This window comes from Heptranchias perlo, chromosome 5 (genome assembly GCF_035084215.1).
Source record: "Heptranchias perlo isolate sHepPer1 chromosome 5, sHepPer1.hap1, whole genome shotgun sequence".
NCBI lineage: Eukaryota > Metazoa > Chordata > Chondrichthyes > Hexanchiformes > Hexanchidae > Heptranchias > Heptranchias perlo.
This window is the reverse complement of record NC_090329.1, coordinates 123,999,663-124,024,815: the sequence shown is the minus strand read 5'-3', so window position 1 is coordinate 124,024,815 and position 25,153 is coordinate 123,999,663. Positions and strand designations below refer to the sequence as shown.

The 25,153-nt window shown below is 45.8% G+C and overlaps 1 protein-coding gene and 1 long non-coding RNA gene across 5 annotated transcripts in view; one reads left to right on the top strand and one right to left on the bottom strand.

Annotated features, from left to right (window-relative positions):
* The window catches only part of kif6 (kinesin family member 6), a 489,217-nt gene that overhangs the window by 175,634 nt on the left and 288,430 nt on the right, over positions 1 to 25,153 (bottom strand). For all 4 annotated transcript variants that reach the window (XM_067985160.1, XM_067985162.1, XM_067985163.1 and 1 more), the window contains exons 14-15: positions 23,012 to 23,114; positions 15,590 to 15,645 (exon numbers count right to left, since the gene is read on the bottom strand). In XM_067985160.1, coding sequence (XP_067841261.1) covers positions 15,590 to 15,645; positions 23,012 to 23,114 — 159 coding nt within the window. The remainder of the gene's footprint in view (positions 1 to 15,589; positions 15,646 to 23,011; positions 23,115 to 25,153) is intronic.
* Positions 13,036 to 23,287, top strand: LOC137322086 (uncharacterized). The gene is made up of 4 exons (XR_010962955.1): positions 13,036 to 13,095; positions 14,864 to 15,038; positions 15,627 to 15,714; positions 22,990 to 23,287. It is a non-coding gene; the product is annotated as an uncharacterized lncRNA (long non-coding RNA).

Here is a 25,153-nt window from a genome sequence, read left to right as displayed (position 1 = left end):
TGCCACGATGCCTTCGTCCTCAGGGAGTCCACCGTCCCGCCCATCTTCCACGCACCCAACGCCGGCAACGGCTGGCTCCTCGTCGACAAGGGGTATCCCCTACACACGTGGCTCATGACGCCTCTGAGGAACCCCATCACCGAGCCGGAGCGTCGGTACAATGACAGCCACACTGCTACCAGGTCTACAATTGAGCAGACCATAGGGCTGCTCAAGATGCGCTTCAAGTGCCTTGATCGTTCTGGGGGAGCGCTCCAATACACACCATTCAGAGTGGGACGAATCATAGTTGTCTGCTGTGCCCTGCACAACATGGCCCAACAGAGAGGGGTGCCGCTGGAGGAGGCCCCATCCACACCCACCACCCACATTGAGGACGGCGATGAGGACGAGGAGGTGGAGGTGGAGGAGGAGGTGGAGGAGGAGGTGGAGGAGGAGGAGGAGGAGGAGGAGGGGGAGGAGGGGGACGCGCCAGAGGATGATGTACGACCCATGCCCCGAACCCCGACTCACCGGGATGCTCGCCGGGTCAGGGAGGCACTCATATGTCAACGGTTCTCCTAGAGTCGGACAGTGCGAGGCGCTCGCATCTCCTCACCTGCACATGCGAGGGGCCATACCAGCCCCCTCCACTGAAGAGTGTTGCCAGTACTCCTGCACCCACAGCAGTGTGCGGCAGCAGGTGTCCGCCGTCATGATGGGCTGCACGGAATGCACCTATTGCACAGGCCGCGGAAGAATGGACGAGAGGTGGCAGGAGTGGTGAGAACGATAGTGTTTAATATGTACAAGGTGCAATACTATAAACAAAAAGTGTACAAATTAACAGACACCCTGGTGCATTCCCTTTGTGCTTATAACGCCTTTGGAATTCTTTTCCGGGTACCCCTACGTGGTGCTACCCCTGTGGCTCCAGCAGAGGTAGTGGCAGGTTGCTCCTGTTCTTGCTTTGTGCGCACGGCCCCTGGGTTTCGGTGCCCGTAAGGGCACCTCCACAGACTGCTCCTCCTGCACCTGTGCAGGGGCAGACTCGGCCACCTGGAGAGGAGGCACCATTGCGGGTACTGTTTGAGAGGGGGGCAATGGGTGGAACGTGGGGGCACCTTGAGAAGCGTCCCCACTTCCATGTCCCCGGTCACCATCATCCCTCTCGTGGCCTCGGCCCACATCACCCCTTCCACCCTGCTGGACGACAGTTTGGATCACATGTGTGAGGCCTTGCAAGGCCACCCCTAGTGTATCCGTCAGCCTATTTATGGCGGCGGAATGTTGCTCACCCTGAATCCGTACAGCCGTTGTCAGGGCCTGCACAGACTCGATGTGGAGCTGTGCGTGACGCTCGAGGGAGGCTAGCCTGTCCTCCACTGCAGACGCTCCCGCACCTACCCGAGACACTAGGTCGCCGGTACCCTCCTGTGCCTGCGCCACCAATGCCCGCATGCAGGAGTTGGACTCCTCCATCGCCTGCGCAATTGTGGACAATGCGCGCGGCACCTCTCCCAGTACCTCGGCAATTAGCTGGTGCCCCTTGACGACTCTCCTTTTGACTGGTGGCCCCCTGGGTTCAGCATCTGGGTCCGGCTGAGCAGAGCCTGGAGATGAGTGCTCCCACCGACGCGGACCCTCCGCGACTGCCCCTGCCACCAGGGTCTGCTCATGCTCACACGTGCGCTGTGAATCACCAAGTGCTACCCCAACTAGTTGGCGAGGGGGACCCACCGAGGTGCGTGTCTCTGCACTGGTGGATGGTTGGCTCATATGTGACGATGCACCCTCAGAGACCGGCATGTCCTCTGAGGAATCGCCCTCATCAACCACAGCGCTCGCAGACGGCCCTGCAAGAGAACAGAGGGCACTATGAGGCATGTGCACAAACCTTACGGTGCGCCTGATGCCAGGTGATGATACGGTCACTCGCGATCATGAGTGTTGAGTGTCAGCTTTCCCTTACCGGCCGTTTCCGCAGCGACAGACTCGCCATGCGCAACAGAGAGGCAATGTGGCGTGCTGGCGAGTTCGAGCGCCTCCACCTCTGCATCGGTCAGATCGACCACGTGCGGCGGGCCCCCTCCGGTGCGGGCCCTTTCTCTGTCGTTCTTGCATCTCTTCTCCTGTCAAGGCAAAACACAGATGCGTGAGTGAGTGCATATTGCATAGTGAGACGCATCAAGCATCAGTGTAGGTGGGTTGAGCGTGGGGCAGATGGATGGGAGGATGCATGTGCCACATGCCCGTCCCATTGCATGGGGATTGGGGTGTGTGGTAGTGTTCGGGTGGGGACAGGGACGGTGGGTACTTGTGGGCACGGCGAGGATGGTGAGTGAGTGGCTGTGAGGATTGCTGCGGGAGCGCTGTGGTGGCTGTGCAGGAGGGGTTGTGATCTGTTTGGCGTGATGGTGGGGACGGGTTGTGGGAGGGTGCGTTGGTGTACTCACCTTGCCGGACCTAGTGAGGTCATTGAACCGCTTGCGGCACTGCTCCCATGTCCTGGGGGTGTTGGCCCTGCTGCTGACCTCCGCCGCCACCTCTGCCCATGCCTTCCTGGTGGCGGAGCCAGGGCACTTGCATCCGTCCACAGGGAACAGCGTGTCCCTCCTCCTCCTCACACCCTCCAGCATCAGCTGCAGCGCGAGGTCCGAGAAGCGTGGCGCAGCCTTGCCCCTGGGTTGCACCATTCTGTTTTGCCTCTTGATTGCAGCAGGAGGGGCTTTGGGGGACTGCCCCTTTAAGTGGAGCTCCTACATCGCGTAAACGGTAGTGCGCATGCGCAGCCCGCCGGCACGCAGCTGGGGAGCGGAGAACCCGGAAGCAGGGCTTAATTTGATCAATTATCCCGCGATCGCGCGGGGGGCGCACTCAATTAGCCGTCCGCGTTTTCCACGCTCCCGGAGGACCGCCCGCTGGGAACCCGCAGGCCTGCTAAAATCGAGCCCATGAGGAGAGGTTGAGTAGATTGGGACTCTACTCGTTGGAGTTCAGAAGAATGAGAAGCGATCTTATTGAAACATATAAGATTGTGAAGGGGCTTGATCGGGTGGATGCGGTAAGGATGTTCCCAAGGATGGGTGAAACTAGAACTAGGGGGCATAATCTTAGAATAAGGGGCTGCTCTTTCAAAACTGAGATGAGGAGAAACTTCTTCACTCAGAGGGTAGTAGGTCTGTGGAATTTGCTGCCCCAGGAAGCTGTGGAACCTACATCATTAAATAAATTTAAAACAGAAATCGACAGTTTCCTAGAAGTAAAGGGAATTAGGGGTTACGGGGAGCGGGCAGGAAATTGGACATGAATTTAGATTTGAGGTTAGGATCAGATCAGCCATGATCTTATTGAATGGCGGAGCAGGCTCGAGGGGCCGATTGGCCTACTCCTGCTCCTATTTCTTATGTTTCTTATGTTCTTATGTCTCAGTATCAGCTCTTACATATCTAAACTGTAAGCTGGGTTAGCTGCATGCCTGCCATCATTGAGGTGCAACTTTTGCAGTAGATGCACAGAAATGCTACCTTTTAGATTTTGTATACTGTACTTGAAGAAAAATGAATGAGTAAAACTGCCAAATTGTTAGATACGAACAAGGTTTACATGGTCATAGAAACGGCACAGAAGGAGGCCATTCAGCCCATTGTGTCCGTGCTGGCCAAAGAAGAGCTATCCATCTTAATCCCAATTTCCAGCACTTGGTCCATAGCCCTGTAAATCACAGCACTTCAAGTGCACTTCCAAGTACTTTTTAAATGAGTTGAGGGTTTCTGCCTCTACCACCCTCTCAGGCAATGAGTTCCAGACCCCTACCACCCTCTGAGTAAAAAAAAATCTCCTCAGCTCCCGTCTAATTCTTCTACCAATTACTTTAAATCTATGCCCCCTGGTCACTGACCCCTCTGCTAAGGGAAATAGGTCCTCCTTATCCACTCTATCCAGGCCCCTCATAATTTTATTCACCTCAATTAAATCACCCCTCAGCCTCCTCTATTCCAAAGAAAACAACCACAGCCTATCCAATCTTTCTTTGTAGCTAAAATTCTCCAGTCCTGGCAACATCTTCGTAAATCTCCTCTGCACCCTCTCTAGTGCAATCACATCTTTCCTGTAATGTGGTGACCAAAACTGTACTCACTACTCTAGCTATGGCCTAACTAGTGTTTTATACAGTTCTAGCATAATCTCCCTGCTCTTATATTCTATGCCTTGGCTAATAAAGGAAAGTATCCCATATGCCTTTTTAATCATCTTATCTACCTGTCCTGCTACCTTCAGGGGTCTGTGGACATGCACTCTAAGGTCCCTCTGTTCCTCTACACGTCTCAGTATCCTCCTATTTATTGTGTATTCCCTTGCCTTGTTTGCTCTCCCCAAATGTATTACCTCACACTTCTCCATATTGAATTCCATTTGCCACTTTTCTGTCCACCTGACCAGTCCATTGATATCTTCCTGCAGTCTATAGCTTTCCTCCTCACTATCAACCACATGGCCAATTTTTGTATTATCTGCAAACTTCTTAATCATGCCCCTTACATTTAGGTCTAAATCTTTTATATATACCACAAAAAACAAGGGACCTAGTACTGAACCCTGTGGAACCCTAGTGTAAACAGCCTTCCAGTCACAAAAACACCCGTCGACGATTACCCTTTGCTTCCTGCCACCGAGATAATTTTGGATCCAACTTGCCACTTTCCCTTGGATCCAGCAGCTAAGCTTCCTCTCATGACTGTTATGCCCCTTACAGTAGAATAGAACACTAATACTCTTCATCTAGGCTTATATATGAAGAATGGCTACTTGGAATAGGTACCAGTACCCATAGAACGATGCTCCTGCAAAGGTCAGTGCCTTCAAGAGGAGAGGGGAGAAGCATTGGGGAAAAAAATGTAATGAGCTTCTTACTTTGACTTCTGGGAAGAATAACCTTAAAAAAACTGTTTGAAGACAGTGTTTATCCAAGACTTCATTTTCAAATGGAGCATGAACTGGAAAACAGCATATAAATGATGAAATGCCTTTGTGGTGTCTGCTTTTCAAGTCTGCTAAATCGCAGCAGCTGAGGAGACACTTTAAAAGTCCTAAATAAAATTAGCCAGTGTGGCTTTTTTAAAAATAGATTTTCCATTGTTTAGGCCGTTTGTAATGATATATGGGAAACTATTCCCTGGGTTTTGTCTGTGCCTGTATCATATCATAATCACATAGGATTCCTTCGGAGAGCTAGAGCCCCCCCACCATTTGTGTGGCCCTACCTAGGCTGTAGCTTGAAGCTGCTGAGAAGCAAAATGAATTAACACTCATTAAACAGCCACGGCATGTAATGCTCACCGAATCCCCATGTGACCTAAGTGTTGATAGATAAGAGCAGATTTGGAAATAATTCAAAAAGCAGTCCAAATATGATGAGAATGGACCACACGGTAACATCCCTGCAAATGGAAAAATCATTCTTTGACTAAACAAGTCAGGTTATTCCATAAACATTTAAGATGTTGAACTATTAAGGTGCTATTCTAGTGATCATGGATGGACAGATGAATAAAAAGTCAGTTCCCAGCCTGACTGTTTTAGTAAAGAATCATGTGCACTAGGGGCAGAAGGATGAAATAGGCGGGGGTGGGGCGGGGGGGTAGTAGGGGGAGTGCATCCTACCCAAATTTGTTATTCCAAACATTCTGGGCAAGTGCTAAAATGAATTCCAGGCAGGTCCTAGTTATGATTGAAGCAAGTCTTTACTCTGTACACTGCCTTCTACAGCCCCTACCTGCACAAATTTGAAAAATAAATTCGAAATCAGTTTCAGTTCCTGTTGTTCTTTTGATTAAAAGTCTTAATTAAGTAAAAGATAACAAATGGCCACTTGTGCATTAAAATGCTCACTTTTATCAAATGAGAAACCTGAGTGAAGGACTAAGTCCCACAGTGCAGGACACCACCAAGGCTGAAAAGTATAAAAGAGAAGACCAGGGAGTAAAAGAAAAAAGGGAGAGGCGAGGTGGTTCTTTTTCAATCAGAAAGTTATTAGGACATGGAATTTCCTGTCAAAATCCATAATAACTTTTATAAGGAAAATGGATAAATATTTGAAAGAGACTATTTTAAAAGAGTATCGGGAAAGGACAGCGAAATGGGACCAAAATCGTGGTACGGTAGCATAGTGGTTATGTTACTGGACTAGTAATCCAGAGGCCAAGACTAAAATCCAGAGTCATGAGTTCAAATCCCGCCATGGCAGCTGGCGAATTTAAATTCAATTAATTAATTAAATTCAATTAAATAAAATCTGGAATTAAAATACTAGTATCAGTAATGATGGCCATGAAACTACCGGATTGTCGTAAAAACCCATCTGGTTCACTAATGTCCTTTAGGGAAGGAAACCTGCCATCCTTACCCGGTCTGGCCTATATGTGACTCCAGACCCACAGCAATGTGGTTGATTCTTAATTGCCCTCTGAAATGGCCCAGCAAGCCACTCACTTGTAAAATCTCGCTACGAAAAGTCATAATAAGAATAAAACCGGACGGACCACCCGGCATCGGACCACTAGGCACCGGACACGACAACGGCAAAACACCAAGCCCAGTCGACCCTGCAAGGTCCTCCTTACTAACATCTGGGGACTTGTGCCAAAATTGAGAGAGCTGTCCCACAGACTAGTCAAGCAACAGCCTGACATAGCCATACGCACAGAATCATACCTTTCAGCCAACGTCCCAGACTCTTCCATCACCATCCCTGGGTATGTCCTGTCCCTCCGGAAGAACAACCCGACCAGAGGTGGCGGTACAGTGATATACAGTCAGGAGAGAGTGGCCCTGGGAGTCCTCAACATTGACTCTGGACCCCATGAAATCTCATTGCATCAGGTCAAACATGGGCAAGGAAACCTCCTGCTGATTACCACCTACCGCCCTCCCTCAGCTGATGAATCAGTCCTCCTCCATGTTGAGCACCACTTGGAGGAAGCACTGAGGGTAGCAAGGGCACAAAATGTACTCTGGGTGGGAGACTTCAATGTCCATCACCAAGAGTGGCTCGGTAGCACCACTACTGACCGAGCTGGCCAAGTCCTGAAGGAAATAGCTGCGAGACTGGGCCTGCGGCAGGTGGTGAGCGAACCAACACGAGGGAAAAACCTACTTGACCTCGTCCTCACCAATCTACCTGTCGCAGATGCATCTGTCCATGACAGTATTGGTAGGAGTGACCACCGCACAGTCCTCGTGGAGATGAAGTCCCGTCTTCGCACTGAGGACACCATCCAACGTGTTGTGAGGCACTACCACCGTGCTAAATGGGATAGATTCAGAACAGATCTAGCAGCTCAAAACTGGGCATCCATGAGGCGCTGTGGGCCATCAGCAGCAGCAGAATTGTATTCCACCACAATCTGTAACCTCATGGCCCGGCATATTCCTCACTCTACCATTACCAACAAGCCAGGGGATCAACCCTGGTTCAATGAGGAGTGTAGAAGAGCATGCCAGGAGCAGCACCAGGTGTACCTAAAAATGAGGTGCCAACCTGGTGAAGCTACAGCTCAGGACTACATGCATGCTAAACAGCGGAAGCAACATGCTATAGACAAAGCTAAGCGATTCCACAACCAACGGATCAGATCAAAGCTCTGCAGTCCTGCCACATCCAGTCGTGAATGGTGGTGGACAATTAAACAACTAACGGGAGGAGGAGGCTCTGCAAACATCCCCATCCTCAATGATGGCGGAGTCCAGCACGTGAGTGCAAAAGACAAGGCTGAAGCGTTTGCAACCATCTTCAGCCAGAAGTGCCGAGTGGATGATCCATCTCGGCCTCCTCCCGATATCCCCACCATCACAGAAGCCAGTCTTTGGCCAATTCGATTCACTCCACGTGATATCAAGAAACGGCTGAGTGCACTGGATACAGCAAAGGCTATGGGGCCCGACAACATCCCAGCTGTAGTGCTGAAGACTTGTCCTCCAGAACTAGCTGCGCCTCTAGCCATGCTGTTCCAGTACAACTACAACACTGGCATCTACCCGACAATGTGGAAAATTGCCCAGGTATGTCCTGTTCATAAAAAGCAGGACAAATCCAATCCGGCCAATTACCGCCCCATCAGTCTACTCTCAATCATCAGCAAAGTGATGGAAGGTGTCATCGACAGTGCTATCAAGCGGCACTTACTCACCAATAACCTGCTCACCGATGCTCAGTTTGGGTTCCGCCAGGACCACTCGGCTCCAGACCTCATTACAGCCTTGGTCCAAACATGGACAAAAGAGCTGAATTCCAGAGGTGAGGTGAGAGTGACTGCCCTTGACATCAAGGCAGCATTTGACCGAGTGTGGCACCAAGGAGCCCTAGTAAAATTGAAGTCAATGGGAATTGGGGGAAAACTCTCCAGTGGCTGGAGTCATACCTCGCACAAAGGAAGATGGTAGTGGTTGTTGGAGGCCAATCGTCTCAGCCCCAGGGCATTGCTGCAGGAGTTCCTCAGGGTAGTGTCCTAGGCCCAACCATCTTCAGCTGCTTCATCAATGACCTTCCCTCCATCATAAGGTCAGAAATGGGGATGTTCACTGATGATTGCACAGTGCTCAGTTCCATTCGCAACCCCTCAAATAATGAAGCAGTCCGAGCCCGCATGCAGCAAGACCTGGACAACATCCAGGCTTGGGCTCATAAGTGGCAAGTAACATTCGCGCCAGATAAGTGCCAGGCAATGACCATCTCCAACAAGAGACAGTCTAACCACCTCCCCCTGACTTTCAACGGCATTACCATCACCGAATCCCCCACCATCAACATCCTGGGGGTCACCATTGACCAGAAACTTAACTGGACCAGCCATATAAATACTGTGGCTACGAGAGCAGGTCAGAGGCTGGGTATTCTGTGGCGAGTGACTCATCTCCTGACTCCCCAAAGCCTTTCCACCATCTACAAGGCACAAGTCAGGAGTGTGATGGAATACTCTCCACTTGCTTGGATGAGTGCAGCTCCAACAACACTCAAGAAGCTCGACACCATCCAAGATAAAGCAGCCCGCTTGATTGGCACCCCATCCACCACACTAAACATTCACTCCCTTCACCACCGGCGCACAGTGGCTGCAGTGTGTACCATCCACAGGATGCACTGCAGCAACTTGCCAAGGCTTCTTCGACAGCACCTCCCAAATCCGCGACCTCTATCATCTAGAAGGACAAGAGCAGCAGGCATATGGGAACAACACCACCTGCACGTTCCCCTCCAAGTCACACACCATCCCGACTTGGAAATATATCGCCGTTCCTTCATTGTCGCTGGGTCAAAATCCTGGAACTCCCTTCCTAACAGCACTGTGGGAGAACCGTCATCACACGGACTGCAGCGGTTCAAGAAGGCGGCTCACCACCACCTTCTCGAGGGCAATTAGGGATGGGCAATAAATGCTGGCCTCGCCAGCGACGCCCACATCCCGTGAACGAATAAAAAAAAAGTGGACAACTCATTCAGAGCAGGCACAGACATGACGGGCCAAATCGCATCTTCTTCTATAAAATTCTACGGTTAGTGATTAGATGCTGTTAAGCTTTGTTTTGTTTAACACTTTCTGTGCCACTGACACAAATTCCCAATTTTAACTGGCACAGAATTTTGTTTTGGTTCAAAACAAAATACGTTATAGAGGTAGTACATTTGTGCATACATGCAATTGCCCACAACTTTCTGCACAGATGTGTACAGGGAAAAGCAGGTTTGTTGTACATACATACGCCCACGATCATGCACACAGAAATGCACTCATACAGAGAAAATCAGCCCCTTTAATCTAATCAGTGTAAGTCGCCAATTTGCATGGCACCAAGCCAGAAAAGAAGAAAGCACAATTCACTCAATCAGATCACAAAGCCCTCCTGGGCGGGCATTGATGATAAGTTAAACTGACTCCTGAGAATAGGAGCTACCAAGTCACCCAGGAGTGTCATTTGTGCCATCTGGAAGGAGATGGCAGTGGCATTGTGCCAATTCCCTCACACCCCAGGACTGCAGAACAATGCTGAGAAAAGTTCCACATCCTCAGCAAGGCAGGCAAGTTAATAATGCACATCTCTCCCTTTCCTTCATTGCCCAATCTGGACACCAGCACACTCTTCACCTTCACACTTGCTCAAATAATCCTAAATCATGTTAATTTCTTACATGCTCAATCCAAAAACCTCTTCTGTCACTTTAACAGCCTCATTCCCCCACATCACCTACTTCACCTTTCCCATGCCACTTGGCATACACTCGTCAAGTGCTCGCCTTACCCTCATTCACTCTATCTTCTTGCAGGACAAATTGGGACACAATGCCCACTATAAGCACAGCACCAGAGGGGGTTTACGCAACATTTAAGTACCTCATCCTCTTCTAGCAAAAGTCCATGAAACAGGAGGAGGAAGATGATGGTGGAGGGTGATTAGGATCAAGCTACCCAGGAGTCGCAGCTGTAAGATACCGCTGTCTCTCAGGATATCTGCACATGCCAGGCCTCCTGCTGTCCTCCTCAGAGCACTACACCAGTGGAATATGGGAGGGGACAATAAACTGCCAAGGAGAAAGTTATATCAGGTATTGGTGAGACCGCACCTGGAATACTGCATACAGTTTTGGTCTCCATACTTAAGAAAAGACATACTTGCTCTCGAGGCAGTACAAAGAAGGTTCACTCGGTTAATCCCGGGGATGAGGGGGCGGACATATGAGGAGAGGTTGAGTAGATTGGGACTCTACTCATTGGAGTTCAGAAGAATGAGAGGCGATCTTATTGAAACATATAAGATTGTGAAGGGTCTTGATCGGGTGGATGCAGTAAGGATGTTCCCAAAGATGGGTGAAACTAGAACTAGGGGGCATAATCTTAGAATAAGGGGCTGCTCTTTCAAAACTGAGATGAGGAGAAACTTCTTCACTCAGAGGGTGGTAGGTCTGTGGAATTTGCTGCCCCAGGAAGCTGTGGAAGCTACATCATTAGATAAATTTAAAACAGAAATAGACAGTTTCCTAGAAGTAAAGGGAATTAGGGGTTATGGGGAGCGGGCAGGAAATTGGACATGAAGCTGAGTTCGGATCGGTCAATGCCCTGTGGGTGGCGGAGAGGGCCCAGGGGCTATGTGGCCGGGTCCTGCTCCGACTTCTTGTGTTCTTTAGATTTGTGGTTGGGATCAGATCAGCCATGATCTTATTGAATGGCGGAGCAGGCTCGAGGGGCCGATTGGCCTACTCCTGCTCCAATTTCTTATGTTCTTATGTTCTTATGTTCTTATCATGAGATGAGGGTCAGCTCAATCCCATGATCCTGGCCCTCAGATGGCAACTACAAGCACAAGAACAGGTTTAAAAAAAGGCACGATTAAGCTCCTGGGGAAGTGCGGTGTTAATAAAGAGTAGGTTGATTGAGTGCACTTTGGAATTCACTGCAATAAAATAGAGTGTGCATTGACATGGCACTTCACTATTGATGGTGGCTAGAGTCATACAGGAAAGGGTACTCTCCTTTTGGTAGGAAGAATAAAAAGGCCACATACTACTTGGATAATTTGGGCGCTAAAGTGGGCCGTGTAGCGCCCGTTGATTCGGCGCTACACGGCCTCTCCGACATCCAAGATAGCGTCTTGGATGCGCACGCATGCTTCCATCATGACGAGTGCCAGATGCATCTTGGTATAGGAGTTAGCGCAGGCGCAGATAACGAACGCTAGAAACATTGCAAAGTAGGGAGAAAATGGCTTCAATCAGTGTGCAACGCTGAATTGAAGTGATAGACACCATTTTGGGACTTAATGCTCAACTCAATGCACAGTCTTAAACCCGACCATCTGAACGTGTCTTAGAGTTCCAGGAGGACCCCCCACCGGCACTATTTAAAGGGACGATGCAGGATTTACAGGTTAGTGGCTGGATTATTGCTTCTGGCTACAGAGACATTTGTAACTGTTTTTGGAGGTCTCCTATACTTCAATACTAGGACGCAGGGACATAGCCTAACATTTAGAGCCAGGACATGCAGGAGTGAAGTTAGGAAATGCTTCTACACGCAAAGGGTGGGCGACGTTTGGAACGCTCTTCTGCAGACAGCAGTTGATGCTAGCTCACTTGTGAATGTTAAGTCTGAGATTGATAGATTTCTGTGAACCAAGGGTATTAAGGGATATGGGGCTAAGATGGGTATATGGAGTTAGGTCACAGGTCCACTATGATCTCATTGAATGGTGGAACAGGCTCGAGGGGCTAAATGGCACTGCCACTTGCTGCCTCTTGATATACGCCTGCAAGAAACCGGGACGTGTGTCTGGCTGATGTGCCTGTCCTGGTTGAATAGCTGCCAGTGTGTGGCCTGTGAGTTGTGGGTGGGCGGCTTGAAACAGTGGTAATTTGTAAGGGTGAGAGGAAGCATCTGATTGGAAGAGTTGAATACTGATGGAAAGAGTTTATTGGTATGTGGGTGATGGAGGGTGTAGTGCGTGGTGCAGTTGATAGGAGACGCCACTTGACAGTTGACCTCACTCACTTTGACCACTCATATCAAAACACTGAGCTTCTTCCTATACTGCATCCTTGTTCATGATGCTGCACCTGGCATTGACTTTGTCCCCCGCTGCCTCCCACTGCCTTTTGAGTATATGTCTGAGGGGCCTCTTCCTCGCCCCCCCACGGATATAGGATGTCCCTCCTTCTGTCCACCTCTTGCACCAAGGTCTCTAGTGCATCAGCAGAGAACCTTGGTGCTCACACTCTCGCAGGCCTGGTACCAACTCAGATCGGCAGATTGGTGAGGTTTGACGTGCAGATTGGAGGATGTGGGATTTAGTAGTGCGCAATCTTTATTCAATGTTTTAACATAACTCATCAGTGTGTAAACATAGGGATGGGACCTGCATCTGTGTTTTACATGTGCCATGTCTGATCTCCGTTCAGAGTTCGTGCTGACAGTAGATTGTTATTTTTAGCAAATAACAAGTACCAGCTACCTTTAAGAGATTTCTAAGAAGTATCCTCCCTTTAAGAGATTGTGCTCCCTCTGGTGGTGGAAAGTGTGAATTGCATTGATTCCATGTGCACGGCCTGGAAAGGAACACTGATTGCAGGTAAGTCCTCGGATGAGTCCAAACTTGCGTCCTGCCTGCATAGGGTCCGTCAGGTGCAGGATACTAGCGCATTGCGCTACCCCCGCCCGAAAGGGACCCTTATCCAATTTTTTTGTCTTAAGAGTCTAAATGGGGTAGAGGAGCAGATGGATCTAGGAGTACAGATACACAAATCACTAAAAGTAGTGACGCAGGTTAATAAGGCCATAAAAAAGGCAAATCAAGCACTGGGGTTCATTTCTAGCGGGATAGAATTGAAAAGCAGAGAAGTTATGATAAACTTGTCTCGAACCTTGTTTAGACCACACTTGGAGTATTGTGCACAGTTCTGGTCTCCATATTATAGAGAGGACATAGAGGCATTAGAGAGGGTACAAAAAAGATTCACAAGAGGATATACTTATCAGGAAAGGCTGAACTGGCTGGGGCTCTTTGGTCTAGAAAAGTGAAGCCTGAGGATAATGAAAGGGTTTGATAGGGTAGAAGTAGAGAAAATGTTTCCACTTGTAAAGGTCATAAATATAAAGTAGTCGCTAATAAATCCAATAGTGAATTCAGGAGAAACTTCTTTACCCAAAGAGTGGTAAGAATGTGGAACCTGCTACCACAAGGAGTAGTTGAGGCAAATAGCATTGATACATTTAAGGGGAAGCTAGATAAGCACATGAGGGAGAAAGGAATAGAAGGGTATGCTGATAGGTTTGGATGAGGTAGGGAGGGAGGAGGCTCGTGTGGAGCACAAACCCCGGCATAGACCAGTTGGGCCAAATGGCCTGTTTCTGTGTTGTAGTTTTGATGTAACTCAATGTAATATTACCAAAAACATAGCTTAACTGGTCAGTCATTTCAGCGCGGTTTGTGAGATGTTGCTAGTGCATAATATATGCCTCATGATGCTGTGTATTTGCAGCATTTATAATTATAAATATATGAAAAGCTCACCCCCAAGCATTTGGATGAGCACTTGAAATGCCATAGCATACAAGGCTACGGACCAAATGCTGGAATATGGGATTAGAGTAGACAGGGCTTGATGGCCGGCGCGGACACGATGGGCCGAAGGGCCTCTATCTGTGCTGTATAACTCTATGACTCTATAACTACATATGGTGTGGTACATACACCACTGACTCACCCCCTTATCCTGAAATCTCCTAGGAGAGGCAAAAGAAATAGAAAAAAAACGAAGGCCAATTTAGGAAAAACTCTGCAATATTCCTCTCCAAGTCCTAAGACAATAAAGTAAAGCTCTAGGATACTGTGCGAATCCGTAAATCCTTTTAATCTGAGCTGACCCACAATTTACCCTCTATAACTTGTCCAGCTCCTTTTTGAAGGACTGCAGGGAATCCATGCTCATCACATACTTTGGTAGTCTGTTCCAGAGGTAATGAAAAGAAACATTTCCTAACATCCAACTTCAAATGTTACCGAGGAAGACGATGATAGTGGTGAAGAGAATGATGCGGATCAAGCCACTTATAGCATTGCTTATGGATGAAAATATTAATCGTAATTTTAATAATATCAAAAAGTATAATAGAAGCAATCGCTGATGTTATCTGCTAACTTCCATTTCAATTTAATTTAAAATTTAAGATTTTTCTCTAATATTTGGCTTTGCAATCATCAGTTTATTTTTTCACTCAATATAATTATCCTTCTTTCGTGACTGCTTTAAAATATATTTACTTGAGAAAGACTACATTTATCTTTGTACATCATTTACTGCATAAATTATTATTTCTGAGTTTTTTTTTAATTGAAGGAAACAGTTAAAAAAACAGAGGGGAAGGAAGGACTGAGGGACAAAGTTCAAGTTGTGCTTGAGACCTAAAGGAGGGGAACAGAATGAGCGGCAAAGTGCTGAGTGTACATGGAGCGTGGAGAGAGATGGGAGACTGAGATGGGAGTGCTGGATTGTCAGAAGCGCCATCTGTCGGGTGAGATCTTAAACCAAAATCAAAACCTGTCCTCTCAGGTGGATGTAAAAGATCCCATGGCGCTATTCGAAAAACATAGAGAGGTTCCGCTGGAGTCCTGGCTAACATTTATCCCTCAACCGATCTTATTAAAAATAGATTATGTGGTCATTTATCTCATTGCTGTTTGTGGGATCTTGCTGTGTGCAAACTGGCTGCCGCATTTCATTACACTGCAAAGGTATTTCATTGGCTGTGAAGCACTTTGGGATGTCCTGAGGTTGTGAAAGGCACTATATAAATGCAAGTTCTTGGTTTATTTTGTTTTTTCACATTAGCTGTCACTAGTATGCCTGGTAAATCCTAGGTCAGCTTGTATTTGTACAACACGCTGAAGATGTCTAGTGCCAAAACAGCTTGTGCCAACTTTATCTCTGCTAAGTCCTTGAAAGTAATACTGGATTCTTGAAAATTGGACTGGAGACTTTTAATCTTTATGTTCATGATTCTACCCACATCAGTGAGGTATTCTTTGTAATATAATGCCGTTTGAACATAATATGGGTACTCACTAATCTTATTCCTGGCCTGATTCACTTTTTCTCCAAGTGATTTTGCTTCAGTGAACCTGGTGAAAACAAAATGAATGGGACAAGATGAAAATAAAAAAGGACCAAAGACGAAGGTCCCTCTAAGGGTAAGGTCTATGATTAGTAAATGCTTACTGGTAGATGTAGACCACATTAATTTTGTTTATTTTCTTATCTCAGTGCTTTTCACTGGAATTCTCATTTCCTACATTTTCCCTAGTCAAACAGTAGGGAGCACGGACTCTCCCTGGACTACATTCATTTTCATTTTAATATAGGGGCCGATTTTCCTGTCAACGGCACTGAGGGAATGCTTAATCCTTGGGCACGAATGGCAGGAAACTGGGATGGACACCAGTGACACTAAGTCTCCGCCCTGTTTACATTAACTTGATATTCCCCAAAGTCATGAAACTGGGTCTTCCAGGTCTTTCCCAAAGTGATGAACTTAGGCCTTGCCTGTGCCTGCAATAGGCACAATTGAAGCGATATTGAGGTAGGAGGGGGCGTTCCTGCCTCACTTTCTTGTCATTACCCCAGAACGGAGCCCGTATGCAACGGTGCACTAAGAAGCTGGTGGTGGGCTTGCACCTAGTATCCCCAGACCAGGCCTGCAGCTGAATTACTGTTTCTGCCCCTCTTTTCCATTGCAAATTCCTGCCAAAGAGAGTGCCTGCACCACGGCTGTGACCAGGCCTAATTTTGGGCATTCTGAAGCCTGGACAGGTGGAGCACGCTTTGGGTGTGCTGTGCCCATCTATACCCAGTCAAAGAGGGCTAGGAAAATTGGCATCATTATGTTTTCTCCCTTCAACATCTCACCAAAATTAGCCATTTTTCACGTGTGAGTCTTGACACTGAGTGCAGGTGGGGCATTATGTTCAAGCCTAATTCCATTCTCATGTGGCACTGTCCAACAGATGGCCATAAGATAGCGATCAGGAGTAGAACCCTTGGCTAATTTTTTCTCCTCCCTAGCCCAGAGATACTGTGCTTCAATTACTGCTCCAAGATCAGCAAAATCATCATAGACCCTTTAGTTCAACAACTGAGTATGTCTTTGCCCACCACCATCGTAGTGGCGGGAAGGGTTGAAGGAGTTCCATACATCCAGCTTTTAACACTTGTACCTCCACTGCCTCTGATTTGTCAAGTTGCTTGTCCGACATCCGGTATTGGATGAGCAGAAATTTCCTCCAATTCAATATTGGGAAGACCGAAGCCATTATCTTCGGTCCCCGCCACAAGCTCCATTCCCTAGCCACCGATTCCATCCCTCTCCCTGGCCACTGTCTGAGGCTGATCCAGACTGTTTGCAACCTTGGCGTCCTATCTAACCCTGAGATGAACTTCCGACCACATATCCATTCCATCACAAGACCGCTTACTTCCACCTCTATAACATTGCGCCTTTCCGCCCCTGTCTCAGCTCATCTGCTGCTGAAAACCTCATCCATGCCATTGTTACCTCTTGATTCGGCTATTCCAATGCTTTCGTGGCCGGCTTCCCATCTTGCACCCTCCGTAAACTTGAGTTCATCCAAAACCGTGCTGCCCATATCCTAACTCGCACCAAATCCCGTTCATCCGTCACCCCTGTGCTCGCTGACCTACATTGGTCTGGCAATGCCTCAAATTTAAAATTCTTACCCTTGTTTTCAAATCCCTCCATGGCCTCGCCCTCTCCCTATCTCTGTAACCTCCTCCAGCCCTACAATCCTCCGAGATCTCTGCGCTCCTCCAATTCTGGCATCTTGTGCATCCCCTATTGTAATTGCCCTACCATTGGGGACTGTGCATTCAGCTGCTTAGGCCCTAAGCTCTGGAATTCCCTTCCTAAACCTCTCCGCCTCTCTCTCCTCCTTTAAGGCGCTCCTTAAAACCTACCTTTTTGACCAAGCTTTTGATCAGCTGTCCTAATACCTCCTTATGCGGCTCGTGTCAAATTTTGTTTGATAATCACTCCTGTGAAGCGCCTTGGGACGTTTTACTACATTAAAGACACATTAGAAATGCAACTTGTTGTTGTCGTATCAATGTATTGACTGTTCTTGATGTTGTATCAACTTTTTTCAGAACACTGACAATGTTCCTCTATTTTTTCCCTCAATTTCTGATTAGCTGTTATGTGGTAGGAAGCAGATACACTTCACAAATGCTCAACTCTTGGCTGATGTTTCCAAAATGCATTAATTTCAATGTTTTACTCAGCCAATAGAAGACTAACGGGCCCCCATGGAGAAGCTCTTAAACTAGGATTTTTTTTAAAAGGGAACTTTTAAGATTTTTTTTCCACATAGAACAATAGGGGAGCTTGAATGTAAAAGGAAACCTAACCTCTTAATCCCCAAAGCCATCTAGAAAAGTAACCAAAACCAGAACAATGAGTACCTGGCCAAAGTCCTTACAACTCTGAAAATCAACAAAGATTTTTCTTATTAAAAAGCAGTCGTTTAATAACAAGAAAAAGGGCTGCCCTCACACATAAGGGTCGAAAATCCGAGGTTTGTGATCTGGGCTGTTGCACTGAGTCGCACTCACCAGCTCTCTCCAGTACTGACCTTGCTGGAGTTTGTGGGGTCAATGGGAGGGCACCTCAATTAGCATGGGAAAGGTGGCTGCAAGCACTAATTTGGCCGCAACTCCAACATCTACCTGTCCTGAGGGATAGCCAGCTGGAAACTCCAGCACCTGCCAGCCTTAAGGGGTGACCGAGGCTTCCCCGCCTACCATGTCTTCCTCAGCCCCTGTGTTAGACGGCCAAACATTAAAAATAAAAATTGGGGGGCTTTCTTCAGAGGTTCACACTGTTTCCCTGGTTCCTCACCAGTGGGACCCACGTGCCGCGTGAAGGCCAGTACAACTCAACTCACTCGGCATACCAGGCTCCGCTGATGCACCAGATCCCAAGTGAGCCTAAAGAATGGAAATTTCTGGTGCAGGAAGTCCCCGTGACTGGCTCCACCTCCTTGCCACCATTTGCCTTTTAAGGGGAGAATGGAGGTTCTACCCCTTAGAATGCAACCAGGAAACTACCGGAAGCAGTCAGAGATATGGCAGCAGACTGGTGGAACCCCCAAGGAATTTCGGGACTATACATCGAACTACCCAATAGTATCATCGTGTGGTACAACACAGAAGGAGGCCATCTGGCCCATTGTGCCTGTGCCGGCTCTTTGAAAGAGCTATCCAATTAGTCCCACTCCCCTGATCCTTCCCCTTTGCCCTGTAAATTTTGTCCCTTCAAGTATTTACCAATTCCCTTTTGAAAGTTACTACTGAATCTGCATCCATCACCCTTTCAGGCAGTGCATTCTAGATCATAACAACTCGCTGCGTAAACAAATGTTTCCTCATGTTGCCTCTGGTTCTTTTGCCAATCTCCATAAATCTGTGTCCTCTGGTTACTGACTGTTCTGTCACTGGAAACAGTTTTTCCTTATTCACTCTATCAAAACCATTAATGATTTTGAACACCTCTATCAAATCTCCTCTTATCCTTCTCTGCTTCAAAGAGAACAACCCCAGCTTTTCTAGTCTCTCCACATAACTGAAGTCCCTCATCCTTGGTACCATTCTAGTAAATCCTTTCTGCACCTTCGCTAAGGCCTTGACATCTTTCCTAAAATATAGTGCCCAGAATTGAACACAATACTCCAGCTGAAGCCTAACCAGTGTTTTATAAAGGTTTAGCGTAACTTATTTGCTTTTGTACTCTATGTCTCTATTAATAAATCCCAAAATCCCATATGCTTTTTTTAACAGTCTTCTCAACTTGTCTTGCCACCTTCAAAGATTTGTGTACATACACCCACAGGTCTCTCTGTTCCTGCAACCCCTTTAAAATTACACCATTTCGTTTTTATTGCCTCTCCTCATTCTTCCTACCAAAACGGATCACTTCACACTTCTCTGCGTTAAATTTCATCTGCCATGTGTCTCCCTATTTCACCAGTCTGTCTATGTCCTCCTGAAGTCTGTTACTATCCTCCTCACTGTTTACTACATTTCTGAGTTTTGTGTCATCTGTAATCTTTGAAATTATACCCAGTATACCCAATTCCAGGTCATTAATATATATCAAAAAGAGCAGTGGTTCTAATACTGACCCCTGGGTAACACCACTTCCCTCCAGTCTGAAAAACAACCGTTCACCACTATTCTCTGCTTTCTATCCCTTAGCGAATTTTGTATCCATGCTGCCACTGTCCCTTTATTCCCATGGGCTTTAATTTTGCTAACAAGTCTATTATGTGGTACTTTATCAAGTGCCTTTTGAAAGCCCATACATACAACATCAATAGCTAAGCACCTCACGGACAGATTTAACTTCTAACTACACTACATGTTTCACATGAGACAGAAATAATATTGTATTTCCCATGGCTTCTTAATGGGAGTGATTAATGAGCCTTAATTCTGGGTTGTAATGCAGTTGCAGTTGTGGTAATGATAATCTGACCACATTCATTTACAAACACAGTATGGTTGGGATTTTGTTTTTAATGTCATGATGCATGTTTGAAAGCATGTTGAGTTATTAAAGTTGGAAATGGAGCTGGCAAGTTTTGCCAGGTCACATATTGCTGATGTTAAGTTTGAGTCCTAGCAGATGATTCTGAGTGTATGGAAGAAGTCGCCACTGGCTGGAAATTCCTTTTTTTAATCCTAGATTCAACAGGAAAGTTTCTTTAGTCAATGAGTGATAAATGTTTGAAATCATCTTCCAAACAAGAAACATTGGGTCTATTAAAAATGCAACTGGACAACTCAATGGGGAATATAGGGTATTAGAGGGATGAGCTTCGATGGGCCACATGACTGTTTCCTATTCCTGACCTCCTAGTTTTTGTGTTAATCTTTGATTTTCCATGTGTCACCAAGCACAAAACTGCACAAAAAAAATTCAACTGTACCAAGTCTTTTCGTGTGTTTTGGATGAGGTATGGCCATACCTATCTTTCAGGTGGAAGTAAACGATCTAATGGCACCACTTGAAAATTCTTTTGGCATCTTGGCCGACATTGGTAGTGGGAATCTGGAACTCTCTCCCCCAAAAAGCTGCTGAGGCTGGGTCAATTGAAAATTTCAAAACTGAGATTGATAGATTTTTGTTAGGTAAGGGTATTAAGATCAAGGCAGGTAAATGAAGTTAAGATACGGGTCAGCCTTAATCTAACTGAATGGCAGAACAGGCTTGAGGGGCTGAATGGCCTAATCCTGTTCCTATGCAACATTCCTCCCTTTGCCAACATCACAAAGGATAAATTAATTGGTTATTTATCTCATTTCCCGTTTGTGGGTCCTTGCTGTGCAGAAATTGGCTGCTGCGTTTGCCTACACAACAACAATGATAACACTTCAAAAAGTAATTCATTGGCTGTAAAGTGCTTTGAGATGTCCTGAGGCACGAACAGAAGTTTCTTTCCTCTCAATACTGCTAACAGTATATGTTCGTGCACCCCTTCCAGGGTATTTCCCAAGACATCCGATTTTAGATTTTTTCAGTTTACATCTCAATATCTGGTTGAATTTATTCAACTGTCCTTCCTATAATTTTCCCAGGGGTTGGCATCCCCATAGTGATGTGAATATGGTTGGTTTTGTCAATATCACGCCTCCAACAACTGGCCTCTTGTATCTCCATGCTGAACGCAGCATTTTAAGCAATAAGTGGCACTTTCACTTGCATGAGTTCAATTTGAGCGCACATGGCATATGCTTTTCTTCACACCTCTGTCCACTCGTTCATACTAAGCTCCCCTTCTCGTTCCTTATCCCAGGCTTTATTTCCTTTCCAATGAAACTCTTGTCTGCCTACCCATGGCACTATTGGAAGAACAGCTGGGAGTTCTCCTGGTGTTTTGCCTCAGCCAACCCACCAAAAATACATCAACTGGTCATTCATCTCATTTTCTGTTTGCAGGACCTTGCTGTGTTCAAACTGGCTGCTGTGTTAACCTACATAACATCAGTGAAAACACTCCAAAAAGTAATCCAGTCATTGTAAAGCATTTTGGGACATCCTGAGGATGCCACAAATGCAAGTGATTTCTTCTTTCTACTTTCTGCACTAGGCTTGACTTAGTTGCATTTGGGACTGAGTAAACTATCACTACTGGTACTGTCACTCCCTCTCTACGGCCATTCTATTAATATCTAAAAGCAACTAGGAGTTAGGTGCTAAGAGACAGGGACTGTCTCCTTTGAACTGCACAAACTTCAGCTTCAATCTCACGTGGAAGACTAGCTCATTATAAAGGAGGCCATACACGACACCAACAGCATTTTATCATCTCCTGTTATGTAAGTGACCACCACAAACTTCCTCTCTGGATTCCAATATGGACGGCATAAATTAAAATATGGCAACTTTGGAAAAGGGCCCCCTTGATTTCTCGAGCAACTCATAACATGTCTGGTATCTTAGGATCTTAAGGACTGAGGTTCTGGAATGTTGTGGGTCTGCTGGATGTAGTGAGCCCTTTCTTTGGTTTTCTGGGGCAGGATCTAATTTAAGCAGCTCATGGATGGAAAACTGTTGAAATTCCTGAGAAGCTGGAGTAATCTACTTCTCTCCATTATTAAGCTTAGCAAATAAGTATTTGTTTTTATTTACTGCTGTCAAGATGAATGAATCATTCACCATGGTAGCAGATCTTTTCTTCATTTCTCTGTACTTTCTATAACACTAACATCACTTGTTTTTCAAATATGACCCCTTTACTTCCTTCCTTTCCAGAAGGCATGCTTATTATATATGCCTGGAAGCTGTAAGTACCTCACCCAAGTGGCTATTCATCTTTGAGACAAGACAGCAAGCTCTTTGACGGTGAAGGCCATTCCATCAATTTTCAGTTATATAAGTTTATTCTCCATAAAAACTCATTATTTCCTTGGAGTTTTGCATTTCTTCTGAAATTGATACAGGGTACAAAAATGAAAAACTGTTCCATTCTCCCATCATTTACATTTCTCATTTTGATGAGCACAAAATAATTATGGGTATGGGAGAGGTGTGCGTTCGTGTGTTAGGTTGGGTCCAGTGTGAAGTTCTCACCACATCACTGTATAAGTTACCACCTTTATTAATTTTGAAAAGGCTCAGCTCCAATAAACACCAACTTAATTTTGGAGACTGCTCTTCATCTCATCAAGGTAATGACAATAATCAACTGTAACTTATTGCTGTTCACTTTCTGTTAATGGCAATGTTGGGGACTGGTAATCTTTTCAATGGTTATTTATCTGTAGTACAAGGCATTCCAATACTTTTTCAAAACCTGTCACTGTTTTTACCATAATGCTCGTTTTGATTATGTCAAGCAGTAAGTGACTAATTCTGAATCAACAGGCAGTCTTTCTTTTTATTCCTTCATCAGGTACTGTTCAGAAGTGACTCACCGCTGCTTCAGAAGCTGTTTGTTGTCTTCAATGGTCACGCTGTCAGCATAGTCCCTCCTGAAGATCTCAAAAGCCTCCTGACGTCCAAGTGACATTTCTCCTGCTGTGGGATAGATGGAAGGCAGAACAACTAAGTGAATACATTCTTTGTAAATATCAGCGCACAGACATGGTGTTGATTGTAGAAATGTCTCAGCCACACAAAAAAAAACAGCTGAAAGGTCGCCTGTCAATTAATAAAAGAGGTGCAAAACATTTTTATGGCTTTGCAGCCTACTGCCAAAAGCAGCAGAAATATTTTAACTTCCTGTTGATTTTACTTGGTATAAAAGCAAGATCTACAACTTTCACCTTTACTCATAGGCAGGAAATTTCCTGCATCACAGCTACGCAGAAATCTCGCCGACATTTATGCCAGTTTCTATACTGATGTTGCATGCCGAAACATATGCCTAAATTTCCTAAGAATCGTATTAGCACACGACAGAACAATCGGGGCCCGATGAAAGCGTGGAACATATACCATCTTCCTTCATTAAGTCCCTCTTTATCTTATTGATGTTATGAAAATTAAAGTTTAAAGCCATCAAACCATCATTTATGCACATTAAGCACAACATGTTTAAGAAAATGCAATTGTGGAAGCTTGTCTCTTTTTTATAACAGATTTTGATGCCATAAAACAGCATTCAAAGATATAGAAAATACAGTGCAGGTCTCAGTAAGGAGTAATCAAAAAAACGCTAAACAAAATCGCTATAAAACACCAGAAATGGTGACTTCAAGTCCTGCTGCACCTACAATTTTTGGTGTAAATGTACATCTGATTAGAACTGGCACAAATGGAGGAAACTCGTGTCTTCTGGTCTTTCGCATGGGCGGAGCTATGTTAATGAGCCAAATGGGGTTTCAACTAATGTAACTGCAGTGGTGCAAATGATGGAGGAAATTCACGCTTAGTATGTTTCGGCATAAATTAGTTACCCCTAAACCTTTGGGCCATAAGTGTTGGTCGCGCTAGTAGTAATGGTATAAACATCCACTGCATTGATTCTACTATTGCAAAGCTAAGGACTGTATAAAAAGAAGTTGGAGCTCTCCCAGCCGTGTCGTGGGTAAAGGCACTGACTGGCATAGCACTAAAGACACAATAACCAAAAGTACCCAGGTCTGATTCTAGATCTTTGCTGAGTCAGCAATAGTCAGGATGCTATAATTAGCTCTGTGTTTAAAGTTAGTGGGATGAAAAAAAAAATCAACCATTCCTGATTGCTCTAGTGACACAAGCAGACGTCCAGAGGCCTGCGATCAGCATTTGTAGGCAACCTTCGGATCTATGAAAAGGAGATGGGTTAGGTCTCTTTTGCTATGGCAGCAGTAAGGACTTAGCTCAGTTTGGCAGATCATACAAAGTTTTATTAATGAGTAAAAAGCCATAATTTAAATTGTACATATACCAAAAGTGGTTCTGAGACCTAGTGGTAACACACACCAAGAAGTTTCACTCAAATGGTGGATCACTAACCCATTTTTGTGATCAATAGACACTTAAATATACACCTCTGATCAGGTTATGAGGAACTTTTGAGGCCTCTGATTTAGAAAAACAATGCTAAATTGTTATCCAGCTCCACAAATGTCACCTTGGCTCAACTGGTAGCACTCTTGCAACTAAGTCAGAAGCTAAGTCAGCAACTAATTCAAACGCCATAGTCTAGGCTGATATTTCAAATAGCACTACTGAATCTTTTACATCCACCTGATAAGCAGATGGGGCCATGGTTCAACGTATCATCTGAAAGACTGCTTCTCCAAAAAATGTAGCACTCTCTCAGTACTGCGCCAAATAAATGCAAACTCTTTCTTTTAGTATTATAGAAAATCGTATATGAGAACTGTCAGCTGATAGCCCTCGCCCTCCCCCGAACAGGCTGATCTTGCTTCCTGGTATTCTGAGTGGCACCCACATTTGAATGTGACAATGGTCTACAACTGAAGATGGCACAACTTAGATAATGATATATGGGGCTGGTGGACGTTTCTTTTATATTTTTGGACTTATATCTGCCAGGTTGCCCAGCTTGGTGCAGCATTAACATTCCATACTAGTGATTCCCTAATGGGATAGCTCTGTGTCTTATC